General features: G+C 42.0%; 1 protein-coding gene across 1 annotated transcript; it reads right to left on the minus strand.

Annotated features, from left to right (window-relative positions):
- Positions 1 to 2020: 2020 nt before the first annotated feature.
- GPRASP1 (G protein-coupled receptor associated sorting protein 1) lies at positions 2021 to 11699 on the minus strand. The gene is made up of 7 exons (XM_087860364.1): positions 8871 to 11699; positions 8526 to 8796; positions 8209 to 8273; positions 7584 to 7661; positions 7342 to 7446; positions 7172 to 7250; positions 2021 to 6857 (listed from the first exon to the last, which is right to left on the minus strand). The coding sequence occupies exon 7, from the start codon at positions 6543 to 6545 to the stop codon at positions 2373 to 2375; it is 4173 nt and encodes a 1390-aa protein (XP_087716490.1). The 5' UTR covers positions 6546 to 6857; positions 7172 to 7250; positions 7342 to 7446; positions 7584 to 7661; positions 8209 to 8273; positions 8526 to 8796; positions 8871 to 11699; the 3' UTR covers positions 2021 to 2372.
- Positions 11700 to 27594: the final 15895 nt, after the last annotated feature.

A 27594-nucleotide genomic window follows, 5' to 3' on the forward strand; every position in this document is an offset into this window, starting at 1 on the left:
GTAGGTCACAGATCCTACCAGTTTCCATCTCTGCCTTTTCAGAGAAAAGGCCACTGGTGTGCAGAAATTGTCCATTCACCGTTTCCTCTCTCGGGGGCCCCCTGAAGCCAACTCCCTCCGTGTGTCCACCTCCCACACCCACAAAGAGTCACACAGAGCTAGGAGGGGAGGCTGGGAGTGGGGGAGGGGTGTTCAGAAGGCAGGAGAGAACAGAGAGCAGGAGGGTCCGAGGCACTCCCTGCACCCGCACCTAGTCTCAGCCACCACCTCCCACGGATGCCATTTCCCGGCCGCGCACCCACCTCCTCCAACAGCAACCGCTGCTTCTCTCCACGTCTTCCTCCCTCAGGATGACCTCCTGCCTCTTGAGCTCCTGGGCAAAAGACTGACCCCGGCTAAGACGCTGGCAATAGGCTGAGGGGCTGCGCCCTCTACCAACGAATGCTGTATCTCTGATCGCCCGAGAAATTCGTTTCCAGGTTAGTGCAGCATGGAGAGACACCCACCCATCCACCACAACGTCCTACCACTCCTCGCGCGGCCGTCTGTCATTCGTCAAGCGTAGGTCCCTCCTGCCCCTTCTCCGCTTGGCACACGTCTGTGTTTGCCTGAGTGAGAGCGTGGTCACGTGAGCCACCACCCGCCTCACGTGACCACGCAGTCAGCCTGCCCGCCGCAGCCCTGCCGCACGGATGGCAGAATCTTCTGCGCCTGAGGTTGAGATGCTTGCTGGAAGAATCTGAAGCTCCCGTCCCTGCTGAAGACAGAGCTGAAGGAAGGCTGGATTTGGAGCCAGAGCTTCCGGCCCTAGCGCTAGACCTGGGCCCTGCTCTGTCAGGAGCACAGGGCTGGTGAGGAATACTCGATGAAGAGTTTGGAGACTAACTGATTTTTATTATTCTGTACGATACTCGGGCGACATATTAAAATACACACACACACACTCTCTCTCTCTACCTTGAAAAACACTGATAAGCGAAACAAGCATTCGAACTCCAATGTCCACTACCAGGATGATCCCTGTTAATGCTTGCGGTTTGTAAAGGCAGGCAAAACTGCCACTGTGCCCTACTTCCATAAACCTTGAATACCAGAATGGGGTAGGAAAAAAAAAACACACTTTGCGTTCTCAGACAAGCAAAAAATAACAGGGTCACCATGTCTGTTTATTTTCCTGAAAAAAATAAAACTTTGTATATTTCCCCTTAACCTGCACTCCCCTTCATCCCCCTCACCCCCCCAAAACAACTGTATGCCTGACTTTCACTCCTGTCTGAATATATATTACCTTTTTGAATGTGAAAAACCTGTAGTATGAATTCAGGAACTTTGGAAATTTTTAAAGTTTATTCCCTTTAACTTATTATGTATTTTTATTTGGCAAACCAGTCATTTTGAAATTGTAGTCTCTTACACTTATTTATTCCTTTGATATATCTTGTCATTACAGATTTTTGCATAATCAAACATAAGTTTGCATAAATTTGGTCCACTTACACACTTAGCTTTTCTTATTCAATTTAAAAATCTATACATCATCACTTTTAGTGGCTGTATGGTATTACGGTAACATTTTCCATGGGCACCATCCTGAAGAAACGGTTTTCCTCAGTTACTTTTGTCTACTTTCCTGTCTTACTCGTTTAACTTTTAGGCAGTATCAAAGAAACACCCATACTTTGAGCTGCAAAATGCAACTTCTCAGCTCTTCAAAACTTACCTCACCCTCTATATCCCTTAACTACTCCAGGCTGACTGGATAATTCACTCCCATGGAAACTGCTTTTCCAACTCCATGCTTTTCTTCATACCACCCCATCTTTTTCAAATATTCCAGAGCCCAACTTAATTGGGTCCTTTTTCTCTGAGGCATGCCGTGAGTAGCAGCCCATGGTAATCTTTGCATTTAAAGTTATTAGAATAAGCTTTTTCAAGGTGCATATTAGTTATGCATTAATGAGCTGTGTATATTCCTGTTTTATCTTTGCATCTATATTTTAAGTTCAAGGAGAAGGGTGACTTCTGACAACTTTAACACAACTTTATTGAAAATACAAACAAGTCTCAAATAGACCTCAATACACTAGAACAACAATCAGAAGGGTAGCTGGCTTACTTTGATGGCTCAGTTCACTTTAGCTTAAATACTAAGTGTCACAATCTGGACAAAAACACAAATATCAACAAATGTGCTTTCAGTTCTAATATTCATTTGGCATCAGAAGAATGATTCAGCTCATACACAGTTAGGCAAAGGCAGTGTTGGCAATAAAGATGTACGTTACAACACAGAACCAACTATGTAAATCAAAACATTATTCAAGGAATTGTTAACTTAGGAATATAAGGATAAAGGCGAGTGATTAATCATACTAATTTTCTTGGTCTGCCTCAGGGTCCTCTTGACCAGCTCTTTTGCCTTGCATTTCCTTAGCAAATTTCTCAACTTCATGGAATGTAGAAATAAGTGGCTCAAGACTGTAATCATCATCAGCGAACAACACTGACTCCTTTTTGATATTGTTACCAATATTCTCAAACACTGCTAGAACAACTTGAATATTGTCATTTGTCTCTTTCCTGTTAAAAAGGCCCATAAATTCTGACATTGCTTCAGCACTGAGTAGTTCTTTTGTCATGACAGGATTTTCAGACAAATTCAGTAGCACTTTCAGAATATGAAACCTTGTTTTGGTATTGCCCATGGCTAACAAGGACAGAAATCCAGACATATACTTGGCAACCAGTGTGTGGTAGTCAGTAGTTGTAGTGAGATGTCTAACCATCCCTATACCAGATAGCTGTTCAGGGGAATCTAAGCTGTAAGCAAGGGTTTCTTCACACACTTGACATACATATGTCTGAATCATGTTTAGATTAGGATAAGGTGGAGCCAGGCGAATCATATTTTCCAAAAAACTTGTCCTAACTCGGGAGGAAGGAATATCAAGCAAGGTTTCAATAAGTGAGACAACACCTGAATCCCGAATGAAATCGCGGGTAAATTGAGAAGCACTTCTCATACCCATTGCGATTTTAGATATTTCATGAATAAAAGGATCTCGGATTCTGTCCATTAACAGAAGGAGTTCTTCAAACTCTTCAGTACCAATTTTAAGCTCACACTGTATGCAGCTGCAGGACCAACTCTCAGGCTCTGCACTATCCCTGGCCTTAAGATGCTCCCGAATTTCCCTGACTGACCTGTAGGAAGGGTCATACTGAAATGGGAACTCAGGTTCAGGCTGATCAGATTCCTGCTCCTCCCCTTCTGGGTTAAGTTCCATGTGCTTGGGCTTTCCTCCAAACATTTCAGAGAACAGAGATGCTGCCTCTTTTGGAAATCTAAAGGGAATTGGAGATGGGAAGCCAACCCTACCCCATGGACCAGGCTTGAACTGAATAGTGACCTCGTCCCAGCTCTGGGGCCTGCGTGAGGCATCAGGCTCCTGCTCAAATGAATACTCAGACCTGCAAATGGCCCTGAACACAGGCCTAGGATTTGATTCAAAATGGGCATCATCTCCTGCCCAGAACCAGGACCCCACTATGGCCTCATCCTCCTCAGCTACTGTCTGGGTCTCACAGTTGGTCCCATACCCAGTCCTGTTATTGGCCTCATCTTTAGCTCCAAACCAGGCCCCAACAACTGTCTCTTCCTCATTTTCTGGCCTGGACTCACAGGTAACAGTAGTTCCAGTCTCGTTAATGTCCTTCTCTCCAGACCAGAACCAGGACTCGACAATTATCTCATCATCCTCTGGCTTGGATGCACAGCATTTCTCTGCTTCTACACTGACTTCTTTTGCAGCACAGAACCACGATCCAAAAATGGTTTCTTCTTCAGGGCTTGACTTGCCCTCTTCTATTGCCTGAGGCCCAACCTCTATATTGTCTTCTTCTTCTTCAGGCCAAAACCAGGACCCAAAAATGATTTCCTCTTCCTCAGTCACTGGCATGGGCTCGAAACTGGCTCCTGCCTCCAAATTGGCCTCTTCTTCAGCCCAGAACCAAGACCCAACAGTGGCTTCCTCCTCTTCAGCCTCTGGACTGGATTTGTTGCAAAAGCCAGCCTCCTTCCTAATGATCTCTTCCCTGGCCCAGAACCAAGACCCAACAATAGCTTCCTCCTCAGCTTCCAGCAGGTCCTCTTCTCTAGCCTCCACTGCTGTCTTGAGCCTGTCCTCTTCCCCAGCCCAGAACCAAGAACCAATAATGTCCCCCTCCTCAGCATCTGCCCCAGATTCTTCTCTGTCTGTAGCCTCTCTAATGGTTTCATCTCCTTTCCAGAACCAGGATGTAATCATGGTCTCCTCCTCCATCAGTGGCTTGGCCTCTTCTCCAGTCCCATCATCTATACTGACCTCTTCTGTAGCCCATAACCAAGGCCCTATAATGGTCTCTGGGCTTGTGTATTTTCTGGACCAGAATGATGAATCAACAGTGTCCTGTTCCTCCTCTGGCCTAGACTTCCAGCTGCCTCCATTGGCACTATACATGCAGGGATCATCTTCATCCCAGAAGCAAGAATCATTATTCATCTCTTCAGGCCCTGCCATAAATTTGCATCTGGCACCAGCTCCATACTTCATACTGACCTCTTCTGTGGTCCCAAACCAAGATGATATAAGAACCTCTTCATTGTCCTTCAGGCTAGACTTGTTGCTGACCTCAGTCCCCACACAAGCTTCTACTCCATCCCAGAACCACGACCCAATAATGGGCTCTTCCTCAGCTCCTGGCATGGTGTCACAACTGATTTTAACCCCAGAATCTATCTGGGCCTGGTTTCCAGCCCAAAACCAGGACCCGAATATTGTCTCTTCTTCATCGTCTGGACTGGCGTCTTCTCCAAACTCAGCCTCTGTATCGACCTCTTTTCTATCCCAGAACCAGGGACCAATGGCCTCTTTTTCCTCAGACCTTGGTGTGGATGCACAGCTGGCTCTAACATCAGCTTCTACACTGGCCTCATCACTGACCCAAAACCAGGGCCCAAAAATGGTCTCTTCCTCAGCCTCTAGGTTGGTTTCTTCACTAGCCCAGAAGCAGGAACCAGCAATGAGCTTTTCTTTATCATATGCTACCACAGATTTGGAGGTAGCCTCAGCCCCAGTTTCCATACTGGTCTTTTCCCCAGACCCAAGCATAGAATTACCAATAGACTCTTCCTCAGTCTTTGGACTGGATTTACTACTGGCATCAGTCCTCAAACTGGCTTCTTCTTCAGTCCAGAACCAACTGCCAACAATGGACTCATCCTCCACTTGAGAACTGTGCTTGACACTGGCCCCACCAACTACACTGGACTCTTCTGTAGCCCAGAACCAGTTCCCAATGAGGAACTCCTCCTCGGACCTGGCTTCTTGCTTGGCCCTGGCTCTGGCCTTAGTTTTCACCTTTTCCTTTGCCATTATTCTAGCCCTGGCCTCTTTCTTGGACTTGGGCCTTGACAAGTTATTAGCTTTTTCACCAGGCCAGAACCAGGACTCTTTTTTGACTACATCTGTAGATCCAGACAAAAAATCAATGGAAGTTTCTTGCTTGGCCCTGTGCCTGGCCCTGACATTGGCCCCTTTCCTGGCTCTGGGTTTGGACGTGGATTTGGCCTCCTCTCTAGCCCAGAACCAGGACTTCACATTGTCCTCACATTCAGATCCAGAACTGGACTCAGAGACTTCTTTCTTGGACCTAAACCTGGACCTGTTATTGGTTTCTTCCTTGGGCCTGGACCAGCTATTAGCCTTTTCTCTGGTCCAGAACCAGGATGTCTTAATAGATTCATCCTCAGAGCCAGAACTAGACAAAATATAAAACTCCCGATTGGTGTTGGGCCTAGACATGGCCTCTTCTCTGGCTATGTGCCTGGATCTGGCACTGGCCTTTACCCTGCCTCTAGGATGAAAATTTGTATTGACCTCTTCTCCACTCCAGAACCAGGAACTCAGAGAGGATCTGTCCACCCATCTGAAATCACTCTTGTGAGAGATCTCTTGCTTGGATGTAGGCCTGGGGCACCACCAAGACCCCACATTGGTCTTTTCCTCTGACCCAAACAAAGGCTGTTTTCCTGATTGGAACTTGACCTTGGTGCCAGAAAAGGACTCAGTGTCCATACTGATCAGTTCCCTATCCATAGATAAGGTCTTAGATTTAGCAACTGACCCAGACTCAGTACTAACCAGTGGCCAGGCTATGGTATTGGTCTGGGACACCCCCTCTGTCTTCAACATTGCTTTACCATCAAACTCAGTCTGGGCCCATGAATGGGCTTTATCTGTGGGCCTTGACCCAGGGATTGCCTTGGCCTCATTCTTAGGATGCACCACACCTACTACCATTGGTTCAGATTTGGGCCTTGCACCACCTACTACCATGGCATCAGATTTAGGTCTTGCCCCAGGCATTACCTGTGCCTGGGTCCTGACCTTGGGTCTGACCACCAACGGGACTTCATTCTCTCTTTCAGCCCCACTCCCAACCTCTTCTCCAGCCTTCTTTTCAGGCTTTGCCTGGGCAGCAGGTTCAATCTCGGCCCCAGTCATGGTATAAGTTACAGAGGAGGCCCAGTTAAGTAACCCTACCCCAGTCTCAGCCTCTACCACAGCTCTATCTTCACACTCTGATCTTTCAGTGATTCAGGCGGTAGAGTTGGAAACAAATGTCAGAGTCAATCACCAGTCCAGCAATCAATCAACCTCCTTCCGAAGCCTAGTCTCAGTCAATATCACAGACAAAGTGCAGAAGAGGCACAAGCAAGCTGGGGGATGATGGATGTTTCCGGGTGGGTGCAGAACTGTTGAGGGTACAGATCAGCAGCAATTCCAACACCACCAGAGCTGCCACTGGAGGTGGATCTAGGGAAAGAGAATGATGACATGGGGCTTTGAATCTCTTCTAATTGTGTTGCTCCATGCAGAGATTCACAGAGAAACTGGAACATGAATGCTTAGTGGGACAGCTGGACTAGTTAGAAAGTCTTCTGTCACCTCATTTCACTCACATTTTACCCCAGAGTTTGCCACGTTACTTTGCATGATACAAAACAGGTATGAAACTGGTAAGTGTTGGCAATGGGAGAGGTTTAAGAGCCCCCAGAGTACCCTAATCACTCTTGGGCCAGTGTTGATTTCCATTTCCCCACCCAAAGTTGTACCACCCTCATACCAACCTATATGGATGTGGTGCGATTTCCCCCTCCTTTCCTTGATTCCAGTGTTGTCAAACCCTAAAGCAGCCTGGAGGCTGTCCTAGGAATAAGTAAAAATAGAGGAGAGAATGGAAACTGATGCTAGATAGATAACAGGGCACACCGACCTCTGATGCAAATATCTTTCTTACCTTTAGAGTTCCATTTGTCTGTTTCCTGTCTCCGTGTCCCTCCTCTCAGGTCTTCTCCTTCCCTTCACAGCCAATCCACACCTACCCCAATATTCCTAGTATCTCCTGCAGGAAATGGACAAGGGATGCTGTGGCAGTGTGAAAATCTGGCAGCAAGCAGGAGGTGGAGGAGGTCCAGGACCCACTTGGATCAAAGACACTTGCCATGATCTTACTCTGTAGTGCTGCCCTGATTTACCCACCTTCACACCAACCTCCAGAGATTTGAACCAGTCTCCTCCTCTCTCCTTCCTTACAGAGTGAGCAGCCTTAAAGCAGGTCTATGGACAGACACAAAGGCAAATTATTCAGGAAATAATGGTAGCAACTGAGTGCTTGATGGACTGACCAACACCAAAGATAAGAGTATCCATATTATCTTCTAACATTTAGGGTACTGTTGATAGAATATTCTCAATTAATTCAGGCCCTCTGCTTCGCGGTTCTGGATAGCAACTCATCACATGACACTCTTCCCATTACTCCACTCTCCAGTTATACGAATTCACCACTAGGTGTTCACACTCCCTTGTGCTGTACTACAGAAATGGGGGAAAGTACGCAGCATATTCCAGAAAACAGTATGTGACGTGGCACTTGTAATTATGACTTTTATCTCACCCTCACCTCCTAGCCCATCTTTTCCTGCCTCGAATTTTGGGTGGAGGTGAGGGAGGAAGGCAAGGGAAGTGCTTAGAAAGCTAATGCAAAGGGGAATTTTAGAAGGTATTCTGGATGCCTGACCTGTCCTGGTCCGTCACCGACCCCGATTCCCGTTTCCACTCAATGGTTGCTGTCCACCCCCCGCCCCGGGCCAGCCCCACACACCTCCAGAAATCCAGGCTATTGTCCTGCTCCTTCTTTTTCTCAAGTCTCTCCTCTACAGATGCACCCTGCAGGAGGAAACCGCCAGAGCTACTGCGCAGAGAGAAGACTTTGGCATCAACCAGGCACCTGTGGGAAAGGACAGCACCCAGGGCGCGGGGCCCAACAGGCCTCTTTCCAGAATCAGGGCCCGAAGCAGCCGACGCCCCCGGCCACCCGCTCCCGCCAGCTGGGCACAGACCTCGGACGCCGTCCCCGTCCCTGCCACAGCGGCCTCCCTGGGCGCCCCCCGCCCCAGCTCCCGCTCCGCCATTTCTTACCGCAGCAGCGCCCCCCCCCCAACACACACAGCTCTCTCCCGGTACAGGCACCGTCGACGGCGGGTCGCGGGCGCCTGGAAAGCTGGCCGCGCAGTGGCGGGGGCAGTTCGTCTCCAGACGATCCGAGGGAGCCTCTCCGGCCAGCCCCGGTGCCCTGGGCCCAGCCCGCGCCAGTCGCCGCCTCTCCTCGCCAGGGGTCCCGCGGCGCTGCGCACCTCTCTCAGGGACCAGCTACGACCGGGTCGCCTCCTCCTTGCCAGGCTGCCAGGGTCTGGGGTCCGGGAAGGCTGTAAGCCGGGCGACAGTGGGGGTCCTCCCGCCTCCCCCCAGGACACCCCCACTTGCCTTCACAGGCTCAAGGTGTAGGTCGCTGTCCTCCCCCTCCTCTCGGAGCTCCTCAGTCGGATTCCCACCGCCTTGCGAGCGGCCAGAATCGCAAAGAAGCGTCCCGCCCCCCGCGCTGCTGCACCGAACTGGGCAGGGGCTGCGCAGGATGCGGCACGAAACGCTGGCGGCGAGGGTGTCGGGAAGGGGGGCGGAGGGATACGGCACGAATGGGCTCGACGCCCCCTCCCCGGCCCACCCTAGTTCCGACCCAGAGGGGGCGGGGCCGGGAGGAGCCCAGCCTAAGGGGCGGGCTCACAGCAGCCCGCCTCTGCAGACCTCCGAGGCGACCACCCCCTCATTGCTGGCACTGCCATCCATGGGACCGGGGGACGCTTGGCGGTGGGGGCTAGGATCCAGAAGTTGGGGGCGGCGGGGCGGGGAAGGTGCGCCGCAGGCAGCAGCGGATGGATATCGAACGGATAGCAACTGCCCCTCGGGGCCTCAGAACCCCCAGACTGCTAGGTGTCGGCCCCCACATCGCCCATTCGGTCCGCCATCCTAACTGGAGGCCCGTGGGCCAGGGGCTGTCAGGACAGCAGACTGCGAGGGGAAAGGCGACCTAAGGCCAGACTGCCCCGGAGGTTCTGGGGTGGGGGGCCCTCCCACGTTCTTCCTTCATTGCTTCGCGGGGCCACGGAAGGGAGGAAGGTGGGAGGGGGCCCCCACGGAGGCCTCACCACTGCCCCTTTTCTAAAGGAAGGCAGACCAAACCTCTACCCTGAGAAAAACCAACCACTGCTGTGCCCATTCTTTCTGCCACACTGCTGTCCTCCCCCATGCCAACTGGTAACATGCTTTGCCATTTTGCAGTCCCCACAGTTGCCCAAGAAGGAGGGCCTTTTTTCCCTGTCAGGACCCGCACTGGGTCCTAGGATCTTTCCTGTCTCTTGCCCCTATGGCCAGGGGTCGGGCTGCTCCTGGCTCCTCTTCAACTGTCCTGTGTGTCAAGTCTTCTATTGCAGTCACGTCCAAGTGCTCATGATCTTTGGCGGTGTGGAAATGTGGCAGGGATTAGAACCAGCTTGGATCTCAGCCACTTGCCATACACACCTGTCTAGTTTCCCCAGCCGTTCTTTGGAGGAAGGCCCCATCGTGTACCTAGTTCTCCAGGACAGAGCCTGGTGGTTCTTGAATCCTCCACGGGGCAAACAGAGCAATGTGTTTAAGCACGACTGTGGTTGAGCACGAACCCACTGATGCCCATTTTAAACCCAATTAAATGGCACTTTCACTGTGATAGGCTGAACAAAGGTCCCTCAATGATGTCCACATCCCAGTCGTCAGAACCTGTAAATATGTGATGTTACAGGGCAAAGGAGAAGTAAGACTGCTGATGGAATTAAGATTGCTAATCAGCTGAATTTAAAATGAAAATATGCTGGGTCTCTTTCCTGGCCAATGTAATCACAAAGGTACTTCAAATGTGGAAGAAGTAGGCAGAAGAGAGTCAGTGTCACAGTGAAGTAGCACGAGAAAGACTGGGTAGGCCATTGCTGGCTTTGAAGATGAAACAAAGCCAGGGCCCAAGGAATGCAGGCAGCTTCCAGAAGCTGGAATAAGCAAGGAAGCAGATTCTCCCCAGGATCCCTCAGAGAAATGAAGCCTGACCATCTCCTTCATTTCAGACCAGTGAGATCCTTTTTGTATTCCCACCTTCCAGGTCTGTAAGATAATACATTTGTGTTATTTTAAGCCGCCAAGAACCTGGTAATGTGTTACAGCAGCAGTAGGAACTAAGTTTACTCACCATCTTGACTTGAAAGTCCATTCCCCTTGACTTACTTTACTTGGCCTTCAACCCCTGGGAAGATCAATTCGGGGGCTCATCTCTTACCCCTATAACCACCCTCTCCAGCAATCCCCTGTCTCTGTTTTCTAAAGAAAAGAGACTTTTGCAATGGCCTTTGAGATTCATCTTGGAGAAAGTCCCCATTTGCTGAAAATCACTGATGGTTTTGAACATGGAAAGGGAACTATATTCTTACCATGAATTTTCATATATTTTCATTTCGGTTTTTATTTGTTTCTAAACATTTATTACAACTGTGCAATATTTAGGTGATAAAAACCCATCTGGAGATGATTCTATACAGTACCTGGACTGACAATGGATATCAATTATCAGAGGAGGGCTGCTTTTACTGTGCTGTTTAAATGGCTTTAGCTGAATTGTGGATCATTTTTTCTTTATTCCACAGCATACTATCTTGGGTGAATGCCAGGCTTGAAGAAGGGAGTCTGAGCTATGCTGTTATCTGTGGGTGTGTGTGAATCTCCTTGCCTCCCTGAACTGTTCTTTCACTTTCTTAAAGTCGATGGTGCCTTTCATTCATTCATTCAAGAAATACATATGAATACCTTCTTTGTCCTAGGCACTGGAGATAATGGTAGAAACACCAATGAAAGAAATCTCTGTTCTTGTGGAGGCTACATTTACTTATAATTTCTTTCTTATTCAATTTCTTATCCTAGAATTTTATAGTCATACCAGCATAATGTTGTCTGGTAATTCTCAAGGTGATCCAGTATTGATTTCAAGATATTTACTAACAGGGGAGTGGACCTACCATAAGCTGAGAGATTACACTGTGAGAGTTTGAAATTTTGTTGGACAATTTGTTCTCAATTCATTTATAGAACAGGCGCTATTGCTGTTTAATATTTATTAAACTGAGAAAAGTCCTATTTTAAGCTCTGTATATGTTAGCACTTTATGTGTATATATCAGATAACTTAAGTGTCATCTTTATTTATTTATTTATTTATTTGTTTATTTATTTATTTATTTATTTTTTAAAGATTTTATTTATTTATTTGACAGAGAGAGACACAGCGAGAGAGGGAACACCAGCAGAGGGAGTGGGAGAGGGAGAAGCAGGCTTCCTGCTGAGCAGGGAGCCTGATGCGGGGCTCTATCCCAGGACCCTGGGATCATGACCTGAGCTGAAGGCAGGCGCTTAACGACTGAGCCACCCAGGCACCCCTAAGTGTCATCTTTAATATCAGAGAGCATATAAATGATTGAAATGGGATGCTGACCTATGTCTTTGTGGCTGCTAAGTTATAGTCTACTTACTTCCTCCTAAAATGGATTCTGGTCTGATTGCAACAGCCATAGTTGCACTCCCCAGTGTCTCCACTGACTAGCCTCTAAAATCTAAATTTCTGTAGTGTAAATGCTTGATATTGAGCTTTTGATTGCCAAGGTATCTACTTCAAAAGACATCCATTATACTACAGAAAACTCTAAAGAGTCCACCAAGAACTGTTAGAACTGATAAATTCAGTAAAGTCAAAGGATACAAAATCAATGTATGGAAATCTTGCATTACTACACAGCAATAATGAAGCAGCAGAAACAGAAATTAAGAAAACAATCCCACTTACAATTGCACCAAAATAATAAGATACCTAGGAATAAACCTAATCAAAGATGTGAACGACCTGTATTCTGAAAACTATAAAACACTGATGAAAGAAATTGAAGACACCATGAAGAAATGGAAAGAAATTCCATGCTCATGGATTGGAAGAACAAATACTGTTAAAATGTCTATACTACTCAAAGCAATCTACACATTTAATGCAATCCTTACCAAAATACAACAGTATTTTTCACAGAACTAGAACAAACAATTCTAAAATTTGTATGGAACCACAAAAGACCCCAAATATCAAAGCAACCTTGAAAAGGAAAATCAAAGCTGGAGGCATCATAATTTTGGACTTCAAGTTATATTACAAAGCTGTAGTAATCAAAACAGTATGGTACTGGCACTCAAATAGACACTTAGAGCAATAGAACAGAAGAGGAAACCCAGAAATAAACCCACAACTATATGGTCAATTAATCTTCAACAAATGAGGCAAGATTATCCAGTGGGAAAAAGACAGTGTTTTCAAGATATGGTGTTGGGAAAACTGGAAAGCAACATGCAAAAGATAGAAACTGGACCACTTTCTTGCATCATATATAAAAATAAGTTCAAAATGGATTAAATACCTAAATGTGAGACCCAAAACCATAAAAATCCTAGAAGGGAACACAGGTAGTAACTTCTCTGACATCGGCCATAACAAGTTTTTTCCAGCTAGGTCTCCTGAGGCAAGGGAAAGAAAAGGAAAAATAAACTATTGGGAGTACAGCAACATAGAGGTTTCTGCACAGCAAAGGAAACAATCGACAAAACGGAATGGGAGAAGACATTTGCAAATGACATATTCAATCATGGGATAGTATCCAAAATATATAAAGAACTGATACCACTCAACATCCAAAACACAAATAATTCAGTTAAAAAAAATGGGCAGGAGACATGAAGAGATGTAGGGAGCAAAATGGAGTCTCTCATGTTAAGCAGGAGTCTGTGTCACGCAGGGGCCTGTGTCAAAACGCAAATAGTTAAAGATAATGCAGCCATGAGGTATTGCTTGGATCAGCATCAGATGACACCACAAAACTGATAACAAACAGAACCAGAGGAGGTCTGCAGGGTCCCAAGACTGATTCAATCCCTTTAAAAAAGGGAGGATTTTTGCAGCAAACTGTCAGACTCTTCAGACATGACACCTCTATGTCTGACCACTTAAAAAAGGCAACTGCCACCCAAGGCTCTGCTCATTTGATCTCTGAACAGAACTGAGATCCTTCACTGCTTGAACATAATAAGCAGTTAGTGCCTGGACTGGACCAAGACCTTATCTCAACTGCACGCCCACAGACTGACTCTGTGTTAGGTTCATTAACTTCCTACACCCTTCTTTTATCTTGTTTGTTGTGTGGTTTGTCTTATGTTCACAGAGCAGAACATATGCTATGTAAGAAGCCAAGTTTAATCACATGGTGAAATGTCACTGCGTTTGGAATCCGGAACCTGCTTTATAATTGTGACTAACTTTGTCTTATGATTGAATAAAACTGACATTGTGGAAAGACACAAATTGTGTGTATGTCTTCATAGTGTGCTCATAACATTTTCCCAAAAAGACATCCAGATGGCCAACAGACACATGAAAAAATGCTCAACATCACTCATCACCAGGGAAATGCAAACCTAAACTACAATGAGGTTTCACCTCACACCTGTCAAAATGGCTAAAATCAACAACAGAAGAAACAACAAGCGTTGGCAAGATGTGAAGAAAGAGGAACCCTCGGTATTGTTGGCGGGAATGCAAACTGGTGCAGCCACTCTGGAAAAGAGTATGAGGGCTCCTCAAAAAGTTAAAAATAGAACCACCCTACAATCCAGCAATCTCACCACTGGATATTCACCCAAAGAATACAAAAACACCAATTTGTAGGGATACATGCACCCCTATGTTTATACAGCATTATTTACAATAGCCAAAACATGGAAGCAGCCCAAGTATCCATCAGTTGATGAATGGATAGAGAAGATGTGGTATATATACAATGTAACATTATTCAGCCATAAAAAGATTGAAATCTTGCCATTTGCAATCACATGGATGGAGATAGTATAATGTTAAGCAAAATAACTCAGAGAAAGAAATACCATATGATTTTACTCATAGGTGGAATTTTAGAAACACAACAAATGAGCAAAGAAAATAAAAGGAGAAAGACAAACCAAGACACAGACTCTTAATTATAGAAAAAAAACTGGTGGTTACCAGAGGGGAAGTGGGTAGGAAGATGGGTTAAATAGGTGATGGGGATTAAGGAGTGCACTTGTGATGAGCACTGAGTCGTGTATGGAATTCTTGAATCACTAAATTGTACACCTGAAACTAATATAACACTGTATCTTAACTAACTGGAATTAAAATAAAAACTTAAATAAAAAAGACATCCATCTTGAATAGACACATGGCTTGGTGTATGACCCACCTACTAGCAAAACAACCAGATAAGGAACTCAGCCACCCCCATCCATGAAGTCACCTTTCAAAATGCCCTGTTAACCTAAATAACTGAGCCCTTGACTCATCCTGCTTTTTCCTTCCCAGCCCTAATCCCTACTTTTATGCCTTAAATAAGCCAATAAGGAGTATACTTGTGGAACCCTAGGCTCCCACCCTCTGATCCTAATAAAGAAGAATCCTAGGTCTCTTCTCCCTCCCATCCCCCACCGTATGCTTGGGACCTATGCAACAACTTTAGAACAAAATAATCCTCCAAGCATTAAGCCAGGGATACAGGAGCAGCTGTGCCCCCAGCCCCACCCCCACCTCCCACATACATGCATGTGAACTTTCAAACTAGCATATACCTTACTAGTGCAGGTCAAATGATTTCCTCTTGTCTGTCTTAATCATCGGAGTCATGGACCTGTTTTTTGCCGTTTTAAGTTAATTTGCCTCTCTTCTGTCCTCCATGTGCCTCAGGCAAACTCTCCTTCTGGGATCTCCCTTTTGTCTAAGGTTGAGCCAAACTCTGCATTCTTAGAATTTATCCAGGCTCCTACCCCTGAGTTTCAGGAGCTTTACACAGGAACTCAAGTCCCTTGCATTAGGACCACGCAAGCTAGGTTAGTTCTTGTGAACTATCTGATGAAATTGGCTCAAGAGGCTTATGAACCGCAGGGAAAGATCTCAGCCTGTGTCCACTACTTGGGACAAGGCACATCTAGAAAACTTGTGGGGAGGCCTGACCCAAGAATATTTTCAGGTCACATTTGGAGTGGGTTCCGCCTTAAAAGAATTTATCCTGAGGGAAAACAGAGCCAGGCACAACAACCTCAGTGCAGAAACAATGCCTTGTCATTAGGGGAATATAGCTATTTTAATGGCCACACTGGGATTAGGACTTCTATTTTTGCCTGGTCTAGCAGATGCCCTCAACTATATGTCTGTCACAACAAAGCCAGGTAAAACAAAATAAGACCAAAACAAAACCAAAAATGAAAAAACAAATAAAAGCAGGTTGTCCCAGAAAGAACTGTTGCAGATCCATTCTGCAACACTCTGGTGTGCAGATCCCATTTATAAAGTGTAACATAAAAAGAGGAAAATATATTCCTCTACAACATGGACTTAAAGTTTAGAGTAGTACTCAGCTCTGACATCATGAGGATTCTGGGATGAAAAAATTAGAGGGAGCGTTGGAGGGACTTAACTGTTTGTGACAGTAAAACATTTTTTTTAAGATTTTATTTTATTTATTTGACAGAGAGAGAGACAGCCAGCGAGAGAGGGAATACAAGCAGGGGGAGTGGGAGAGGAAGAAGCAGGCTCCCAGAGGAGCAGGGAGCCCGATGCGGGGCTCGATCCCAGGACCCTGGGATCACGCCCTGGGCCGAAGGCAGACGCTTAACGACTGAGCCACCCAGGCGCCCCCGTGACAGTAAAACTTAATGTGTCAACAACACCTGGAAAAATCTTGTAAAAACCACCAAAATTCAGGACTTGGGAAATACCCCTTGAGGATTTCTAGAATTAAAGGGGCTGGTAAAGTTAGGTTATTAGCTTTGAAGGGATAAGAAATTGCGAATTTCCACAATGTCAGCAAATACTAACAGTTAACTGAATGTCAAATTACTTTTTAAAATAGAAAAAAATAATATATAAGTCCATAGTACATTTTGTTATGTTTCTCATTACCTAACCATCATTTATTGCCTCATTATGACAGGGCATAATCGATGTCTGCTTCCAGACAGCAAAATGGGGGGGGGGGGAGTAAAGGTAGTCCACACACTTCTTAAAATCCTTGGTCAAGAAATGTTCACATCATTTCCACTCACATTCGATTGACTGGAACTCAATCACCATTTATTGAAAATATGGTCTGTTCACAAGCTGGGACAACTGGATATCCACATGCAGAAGAATTAAGTTGTCTCAGCAGACCAGAAATAGAACAAAACTTCCTTGACTTGATAAAGAACATCTACAAAAACTCTATAGCTAACATCATACTTAATAGTGAGGAACTTAGATTAACCATTAAGATCAGGAAAAAGCCAAGAATATTCTCTCTCACCACTCCTTTTCAACACTGTACTGAAATTCCCAGTTAATGCATTAAGACCAGGAAAGAATATAAAAGGAATACAAATTGGGAAGAAGAATAAAACTGCCTTTATTTGCAGGTGACATGATTGTCTATACAGAAAACCTGGAAGAATAGACTAACACTCTTGGAAGTAGTAAGTGATACTAGCAAGGTTAGAGGATAGGGTTAATATACAAAAGTCAATTGTTTTCCTATATACCAGCAATGAACAAGTGAAGCTTGAAATTAAAAACACAATACCTTTTATATTAGCACCCCCAAAAATGAAGTTTACAAGTATAAATCTAACAAACATGTACAAGATCTCTGTAAGGAAAACTACAAAACTCTGATGAATGAACTCTCAGAAGAACTAAATAAATGGAGAGATAGTCCATGTTAATGGATAGGAAGACTCAATATTATCAAGATGTCAGTCCTTCCCAACCTGGTCTACAGATTCAATGCAATCCCAATCAAAATCCCAGCAAGTTACTTTATGGATATTGACAAGATGACACTAAAGTTTATATGAAGAGGCAAAAGACCCAAAATAGCTAACTCAATATTGAAGGAAAAGAAAAGAGTTAGAGGACTGATATTACCTAACTTCAAGATTTATTATAAAGTTACAGTAATCAAGATGGTGTGATATTGACAAAAGATTGGACAAATAGATCAATGGAACAGAGAGTCCAGAAATGTACAGACATAAATACAGTCAATCTTTGGCAAAGGGAGAAAGGCACATAATGGAGCAAAGATAGCCTTTTCAACAAATGGTGCTGGAAAAAATGAACATGCCTGTGCAAGAAACTGAATTTAGACACAGACCTCACACCCTTCAAAAATTAATTCGAAATGGATCACAGAGCTAACTATAAAAAGGAAAACTATAAAACTCCTAGAAGATAACATAGGAGAAAACTTGATGACTTTTAGTGTAATAATGACTTTTTAAAACAGCTTTATTGAGATATAGCTGACATATTAAAAACTGCATATATTTAATATACACAATTTGGTTAGTTTGAACATATGCATACACTCGTGAAACCATTATCACAAAGTAATAACACATTTATCTCCTCCAAAAGTTTACTTGTGCCCCGTTGTTGTTGTTATTGTTATTGTTGTTGTAAGAACACCTAACACAAGATCTACCTTCTTAACTAAATTTTAAGTACACAATACTGTATTGTTAATTATAGGCATTATGTTGTACCATTCTCTAGGGCATATTCGTCTTGCACAATTGAAGCTTTATACATCCTCAACAACTCCCCATTTCTCCCTCCCCCTAACCCCTGGCAACCACCACTCTATTCTCTGCATCTATGAGTTTGAAAATTTTAGATATCACATATATGTGGAATCTATCACAATCATGATGTGGAATCATGTGGTATTTGTCCTTCTGACTGCCTTATTTCACTTAGTATAATGTCCTACAGGTTCATCCATGTTGTCGCAAATGGCAGGATTTCCTTCTCTTTTAATGCTGAATAATATTCAATTCTAGATATACCACATTTTCTTTATTACCCATTTGTCAATGGACATTTGGGTTGTTTCCATATCTTAGATATTGTGAATAATGCTGCAATAAATAAGACAGAATGGAAATCCTTTTGAGATCCTGATTTCAATTTTTTTGGATGTACACCAGATGCAGAATTGCTAGATGATATGATAATATATGTGTATATGCATATATACATATGTATATGGAGGGAGAGATACATTTATGTATGTGTTTATGTATGTATCTATGTATTTATGTATGTTTTAGGAACCTCCATACTGTATTCTATAGTGGCTGCACCATTTTACATTGCCACCAATGATGTATGTTCCAATTTCTTCAAATCCTTGCTAATTGATTAACACTTGTGACTTTTTTTTTATAATAGCCATCCTAACAGATATGAGGTTAATATCTCATTTTGGTTTTGATTTGCATCTCCCTGGTGGTTATTGATGTTGGGTACCTATTCATATAACTGTATGCCATTTGTATGTCTTTTTTAATTTTTTTAATTCTTTATTTAAATTCAATTTAGTTGACATATACTGTATTATTAGTTTCAGGGGTAGAATTTAGTGATTCATCAGTTGCATATCACACCCAGTGCTCATTACATCAAGTGCCCTCCTTAATGCTCATCACCCAATTATCCCTTCCCCCCACCTACCTCCCCTCCAGCAACCCTCTTTGTTTTTTATAGTTAAGAGTCTTACTGGCTACTCCTGACTGCACATTCCTAGCTTTCTTTTTTGTTGTTGCTTTTGCTAGTTCATTGTCACTTCCTGTATCTCAATATTAAAATGTCCCAGAGTTCAATCTTTGAACTTCTTCCCTTACTACATACACTACCTATATTCCTTAGTGATCTCATCAAGTCTCATGGCTTTAAATATCATCTATACGTTGATGAGTCTCAAATTTCTACCTCTAATCTGGATCTCTCTCAAAAATCCCAGGTTCATATATCCAACTGCCTACTTTTCATCTCTATGTGTATATATAAAACATATCTCAAATTCAACACGTTCTAACCTGAGCTCCTGAGATTCCCCCTAAAACCCGCTCTTCCCAGTCTTCACCCATCTTAATAAATGATTACTCAGTTGCTCAGCTTCAGAATCATCATTGATCCCTCTTTTTCTCTTACTTTATATTCAATTCATCTACAACATCCATTGGTTCTACCTCCAAAATATATGCCAAAGCTGGACACTTATCACCATATCCAGAGCTAACACCTTAGTCCAAGCCACTATCATCTCTTACCTAGACCACTGATTGCTTCCTACCTCCAAATTTTTCTCCGTTTTCATTCTTGTTTCCCTAGGTTCCATTCTCTTCACAGTAGCCAGGTTTATCCCTTAAAAACATGTCATATCATGCTGATCCCCTTGTCAAAATCCTCTAATGACTCCCCATAACCTTTAGAATAGTACCCAAAGTTCTTTCCATGGCCTACAATATCTCATAAGATCTGGCCCCTAGCTACTACTTTAAACTCATGTCCAACCATTCTCCCTTTGCTAGCTCCCTTTGAGCCACACCGGCCTCCTTGCTATTTCTTGAACAAGCCAAGCATATCACTACCCAAGGAGCTCTGCATTTGTTGTTCCCACTGCCTACAATGTTTTTCCCTAAGATAGCTTCATGGTCCATTCTCTCATTTCATTCAGGAACTTGCTCAGAGTGAATTTCTCTGATTATCCAATCTAAAACTGTATTTGTATTCCCCCTTTGAATATCCTTTTTCTCCATAGCATTTATCACAATTAAATATTTTATTGCATATTTTATATGTTGACTTTCTTATTATCTGTTTCCCTCCATTCTTAAATGTAAGCTCCACGAGTATTCTATTCTATATATTCCCAACAACTAGAAATAGTGCCTGCCACATAATAGATTGCTCAATAAATATTTGCTGAATATATAAATGCCTCTGGAACCCTGAGGTGTTTTTTTGTTGTTGGTTATATAAGTCATATGAGTTTACACCATAAGTTAAAATCTGGGCAGAGTTATTATGCTTTATGCTTCTATCACTGACCAAACAGACTTAGAAGCATGCCATTAAAAATCTTTAGACTATTTTGTTGGGAGATAATATTTTGTGTTGGTGGAGATAATATTTTGTGTTGGTGAAAGTGAAAGTGTCCCACACAGTGTTTTCCCCCCTATTCTGCCATCTCAGGCAGGTGGAAAGCTAATTGTACACCACCACACTGGAACATAATACTAAAACAAAGCTGTAGGTTTGCTAAGATTTATACAGTTTGGAATTTTAAAGAGGCTTTCACAAAATTCTGTACATTCACCACAAAGACAAGGCTTCTTTTTTCTCAAGCTAATATAAGATGCTGAGCCAATAAATGAAAGTTTGAAGATGTATAGTTTTGCTGGGGCTACCATAATAAGATACTACAGACTAGGTGGCTTAAACAACAGAAATTTATTTTCTTACAGTTCCGGAAGCTGGAAGTCCGAGACCAAGGTATCAGCAGGTTTGGTTTCTCCTGAGGCCTCTTTCTTGGCTCAATGGCCACCTTATTGCTATGTCCTCATACGGTCTTTCCTCTGTGGGCATGCATGTTTGGTATCTCTGTCTCTATTCAAATTTGCACGTGGTATAAGGGCACTGGTAGGAATGGGTTAAGGCCCAGTCCAATAGCCTCATTTTAACCTAATCACTTCTTTGAATGCCCTGTATCCAAATATAATCATATTCCGAGATACCAGAGGTTAGGGCTTCAACATATGAATTTGGGGACAACTCACCCCATAACAGTGGATTATCATGGAAAAGAGAGTGTTACAATGAACCCCTATCATATTTTCAGGAACTCCACCAAAGGACATGTTTCCAAGTTGTTTTATAGTTCATTGTGAAGTGAAACCAAGAGTGGTCAAATTTCACTTTGTTAAGGACATCTGTGGAGTTTGATACTCATCTGTTTTTACTTATTATAATATACCCTTTTATGAACTCATGGATGGTGACATGGTGATGACTGGATATAAGTCTATCAAAGATGTCTATATAATGTCCAAAAACCAAAGCATATGAGTAGCCTGCTTTACCACAGCATTTATTTACCCATCTGGAATTTGCTTTACTGTTTCTGTGACTACTGCCTTTACTGTAAGTGGTGTGGTAGGTTGAATAAAGCCCCTCCACAAATATGTCAATGTCCTGATCCCTGGAACCTATCAGTATGTTACCTTACATGGCAGAAAGCTCCTTTGCTAATGTAATTAAATTAAGGCTCTTGAGATGGAAAGATTAATTATCCTGGATTACGCAGATGGACCAATGTAAGTAACAGGATCCTTAAAAGAGGGAGACAAGAAAGTAAAAGAGAGTAGACAGAGATGCAGCAATGGAATCAAAGGTTAGAGTAATGCAAGGAAAGGTCCATCAGCCAAGCAATGCGGGCAGACTACAGAAGCTCAAAAAAGGCAAGGAAATAGATTCTCATCTCGCAACCTCCAGAGGAACCAGCCCTGCTGATACCTTCACTTTAGCCCAGTAAGACTAATTTTGGACTTTTGACTTACAGAGCACTAAGATAATAAAGTCATATTTGTAGTAATTTGTTATAGGAGCAATAAAAAGAAACTCAGTCAAAAGCTTTTAAAGGAGACAACATTATATACTGAAAATAAAGGGCCAATTCACTAAGAGGATGTGACAATTATGAACATATGCACAAAACATCAGATTTCCAAAATACATTTAAAAATCTCAGAATCGACAAGAGAAATGAACAGTTCTACAGTAATAGTTAAAAATATCAGTAACCCCACTTTCAATAATGTAGAAAACCAGATAGAAGATCAATAAAGAAATAGAAGACTTGAATAACACTATAGACTAACTGTATCTAACAGACATATACAAAATATGCCATCCAACGATAGCAGAATACACATTTTTCTCAAGTACACATGGAACATCCTCCAGAATGTTATACCACAAAACAAGTCTTAACACTTTTTAAAAGATGAAATCATACAAAATACCATTTCTGATCACACTGGAATGAAACTAAAGGTCAATAATAGAAGAAAAATTGGGAACTTCACAAATATGTGAATACACGCTCTTCAACAACCAACAGGCCAAAGAAGAAATCATAAAGGAAATTAGAAAATAACCAAGGAAGTGAAAATTAAAACAAAACATACCAATACCTATGGGATGCAGCAAAACCAGTGCTATAGTTCTAATTATTTACATTAAAAAAAGAAGAAAGATCTCAAACCAACAACTAAACCATATACCTTAAGGAATTAGAAAAAGAATACCAAATGAATCCCAGAGCCAACAGATAGGAGAAAGTAATAAACATAGAGAATAGAAGAACAATAGAGAAAATCAATGAAACTAAAACTTAGTTCTTCAAAAGATCAACAAATTTGACAAACCTGTGGCTAGATTAACTAAGAATAAAAAGAGAAGACTAAAATTACTAAAATCAAAAATGAAAATGGAAACCTTACCAATTTCACCAAAATAAAAAGCATTATAAAAGGATACTATGAACAACTGTATACAAAGCAAATTGGATAATCTAGGGGAATGAACACACTCAAACAAAAAACAAACATAACCTAAGACTGAATCATGAAAAAATAGAAAATGTGCATAAACCTATGTTTAGTAAAAAGATTAAATAAGTATCAAAAAAGGCCTCCTTACCAAAAAAAAAAAAAATCACCCTGGGCCAGATACCTTCACTACTAAATTAACAGTAAAAGGAGAATTACAGTAAGCCTTCCCAAATTTTTCCAAAAAAAATGGAGAAGGGACCATTTCCTAACATTCCAATAGGCCAGCATTACCCTGGTACCTAAGTCTGACAAAAATACTGCAAGAAAAGAAAATTATAGTCAAATATGTTTTATAATGCTGATGCAAAATTCTCCAACAAAATGCTAAAAAAGCAAATTCAGCAGCATATTTAATGAATTCTACACCACGGCCAATTTGGGTTTACTTCTAGAATTTAAGGATGATTCAACATATAAAAATCAATCATATTGCAACACACCACATTAACAAAATGAAGGCAAGAAACATATCATCATCTCAATTCATGTAGAAATAGCACTTGACAAAATTCAACACCCTTTCATCAAAACACTCAACAATCCAGGAATAGAAGGAAACTTCCTCAACACAATAAAGGCCATATATGAAAAGCCCACATTTAAAGATCATATTCAATAGTGAAAGACTGAAAGCTTTTTCCTTAGGATAGAGAACAAGACAAGGATGTCCACATTCCCCACTTCTATTCAATGTAGTATTGAAGGTTTCAGCTGTACCAATAAGGCAAGACAAAGAAATAAAAGACATCTAAATTGTAATGGAAGAAATAAAATGATCTGTGCTCACAAATGGCAAGGCATATATGTAGAAAACCCCAAAGATTCTGCAAAAAAAACCTTAGAACTAATTAATGAATTCAGCAAAGTTTCAGCATTCAAAATCAACACACAAAATGGGTTGCATTTCTATAGCGTAACAATGAACAATGTAAAAAAAAGATATTAAGAAAGCCATTTCATTTACAATAGCATCAAAAGAATATAATACAGAAGAACACAATGTAGTAGGTCAAAGACTACACATCGAAATCTACAAAACATTGCTGAAAGAAATTTAAAGACATAAATATACGGAAACACATCTCGTGCTCATCAAGTGTAATATTCCACACTGTTAAGATGTCAACACTACCCAAAGTGATCTGTACGATCCACTGAAATCCCTATCAAAATCCCAATGATAGGGGTGCCTAGGTGACTCAGTTGGTTAAGAGTCCAATTCTTGATTTAGGCTTAGGTCATGATCTCAGAGTTGTAAAATCAAGCCCTGAGCTTGACTCTGAGCTCAGCTCTGATTCTGCTTGTCCCTCCCCCTCTCCCTCTGCCCCTTTCCTTGCTGGTGGTGGGGAGCTGTCACTCTCTCTAAAATAAAAAAATAAATAGAATCTTTTAAAAAATCCCAATGATATATTCTGCAGAAATAGAAAAACCTATCTTAAAGTCATATAGAATCTCAAGGGATCCAAAATTAACAAAATAATCTTGAAAAAGAAAAAAAGTTAGCACTCACTCTTCCTAATTTCAAAGTAAAGGTATTCTGGCACCAATTCCAATGTATGTGTATGGGAGGGGCTCCAAAACCACTAAGAGATGCTTGGACACCAGCAGGGTGCCCTACAATTCAACCCAATTCTGGTACTAATAGCATGAGAGCCCACAGGTTAAGCGCTCGGTCCTACAGGACTGCACCTGCCCCCCTCACCTTTGAATGACAGTCTCAAATCCAGATTACCATTTCTGCTTTCCACTGACAGGCTATAGATGGGAGGTTCCAATGACCCCCTCCTTAAGTCTGATTAATTTGCTAGGGAAGCTCACAAAACTCACAGAAACATTGTATCTATTGGATTAGCATTCATTAATAAAAAATATATATATGACTCAGGAATAGCCAGATGGAAGAAATGCATAGGGCAAAGTATGGGGAATGGGTGCGGAGCTTGCATGCTCTCTCCCAGCGTTCCAGTCTCCCAGAATCTTCATGTGTTCACCAATGCAGAAGCTCTCTGAACCCTGTCCTTCTGGGTCTTTATGGAATTTTTATTATGCAGGCATGATTGATTAAATTATTGGCCACTGGGGACTGATTCAACTTCCTTCCAGGAAGTAGGGGTGGGATGGGGCGGTGAGGGGTTGGACTGAAAGTTCTAACCCTCTAATCACACGGCTGGTTCCTCTGGAAACCAGCCACCATCCTTAGGTGCTCTCCAAAAGTCACCTTATTCACATAAACACAGTTGTGGTAAAAAGGTACTTGTTATGAATAACATGACACCCATTTCATATTAATGGCTCTAAAGTGTATTTCAGGAACTGAGGACAAGAGACCAAATATTATGACAAAAGATGCCCCCATTGCTTTTTTATTTTTTTTTAAAGATTTTATTTATTTATGTGACAGAGAGACAGCCAGCGAGAGAGGGAACACAGCAGGGGAGTGGGAGAGGAAGAAGCAGGCTCCCAGCAGAGGAGCCTGATGTGGGACTCGATACTGGAACGCAGAGATCACGCCCTGAGCCGAAGGCGGACGCTTAAGGACTGAGCCACCCAGGTGCCCCCTCCCCCATTGTTTTTATCACTCAGGAAATTCTAAGGGCTTTGGGAGCTTTGAGCCAGGAATCATGGATAAAGACCAAATACATATTTCTTATAATCCACAATATCTACAGAACTTCCTACACTAACTTCAGTAATCTAAACAGTATGGTGCTGGCATAAAAACTGACATATAAACCAGTGAAACAGAACAGAGATGTCAGAAATCAACCCTTGTATATATGGCCAAATAATTTCTGACTAGACTATCAAGACCATTCAATGGGGAACAGATATTCTTTTCAAGAAATGGTGCTGGGAAAACTGGAAATCATATGCAAAAGAAAAAATTTGGACCCTTACCTTATACAATATACAAAAATTAACTCAAAATCGATCAAAGACAACTTAAGAGCTAAAGCTTTGAAACTTTTAGAAGAAAAAATAGGGAAAAACTTCATGACATTGGGTTTGGCAATGATTTCTTGGATATGACACCAAAAACGTAAGAAAAAAATAGATAAATTGGACTTCATCAAAATTAGAATCTTTGGCACATCAAAAGAGCCTTTGAAGAGAGTGAAAACACAACCCACAGAGTGGGAGAAAAAACTTTTGAATCATAAATATGATAAGGGGTTAATATCAAAAATAAATAAAGAACCCCTAAAACTCAACAATGACAACAAAAAGACCAAACAACCCTATTTTAAGGGTTTGTTTTAAGGGCCAAACCCTTGAATAAGAACTTTTTCAAAGAAAATATATAAGTGGCCGATAAGAACATGAAAGGACAATCAACATCATTAGTCATTAGGGAAATACAAAGTGAAACCGTGAGATTCCACTTCACACACATTAAGATGGGTATTATCAAACCACTGAAAGCAACAAATGTTGGCAAGGATGTGGAGAACTTAAAACCCACGTGTATTGCTGGTAGGAATGTAAAATGGGGCAGCTGCTTTGGAAAACAGTATGGTGGTTCCTCAAAAAAATTAAACACATAATTAACATATGATGTAACAATTCCACTTCTTGTTATATACCCAAACCAACTGAAAGCGGGGACTCAGATATTTGTACAACCAGTGTTCTTAGCAGCATTATTCACAATTGCCAAAGAGTGCAAACAACCAAAATACACACAGAGATGAATGGATAAACAGAATGTGGTATATATTTTGGAATATTATTCAGTCTTACAAAGAAATGAAATTTTGACATAAGGATGAACTTTGAAAAACACTAAGCTATGTGAAACAGCCAGAAAGTAACAAATATTGTATGATTTCACTTTTGTGATGGATTTAGAGTTGGCAACTTTATAGAGACAGAAAATAGAATAGTGTTCATAGTGGCTGACCAGGAGTGGGTAGTGAGGAGTGGGAAGTTACTGTTTAATGGATAGAGAGTTTCAGTTTGGGGTGACAAAAAATGTACTGGAGATGGACAGCGGTGATGGTTGAACCACAATGTGGATGTACTTACGGCCAATGAACTGTACACAAAATTGGCTAAAATGGCAAATTTTATGTTATGTATATTTTACCACAATTTAAAAAACATAGAAATGTACAACACAAAAGGTGAACACTAATGTACACTAGAGACTTTAGTTAACAATAATGTAGCAATATTCATTAATCAACTGTAACAAATATATCACATTAATGCAAAATGCTAATAATATGGGAAACTGTGGGAAAAGGGTGGTGGGAGAGAAGTAGTATATGGGAGCTTTCTTTTTTTTTTTATTAATAATGATTTTTTATTATATTATGTTAGTCACCATACAGTACATCCCCGGTTTTCGATGTAAGGCTCGATGATTCATTAGTTGTGTATAACACCCAGTGCACCATGCAATATGTGCCCTCCTTACTACCCCCATATGGGAGCTTTCTGTACTTTCTGCTTTTTTGTAAACCTAAAACTGCTCTGAAACAGTCAAGTAATTTTTTAAGCCAATATTATTGCATTTTTGGTTTGTCATTTCTTGTTTTTTTTTTTTATTTCTGGTGCATTTTAAAAGCCAAATGCATAAA

This window comes from Ursus americanus, chromosome X, assembly GCF_024610735.1.
Source record: "Ursus americanus isolate L20-20 chromosome X, mUrsAme1.1.p, whole genome shotgun sequence".
NCBI classification, from domain to species: domain Eukaryota; kingdom Metazoa; phylum Chordata; class Mammalia; order Carnivora; family Ursidae; genus Ursus; species Ursus americanus.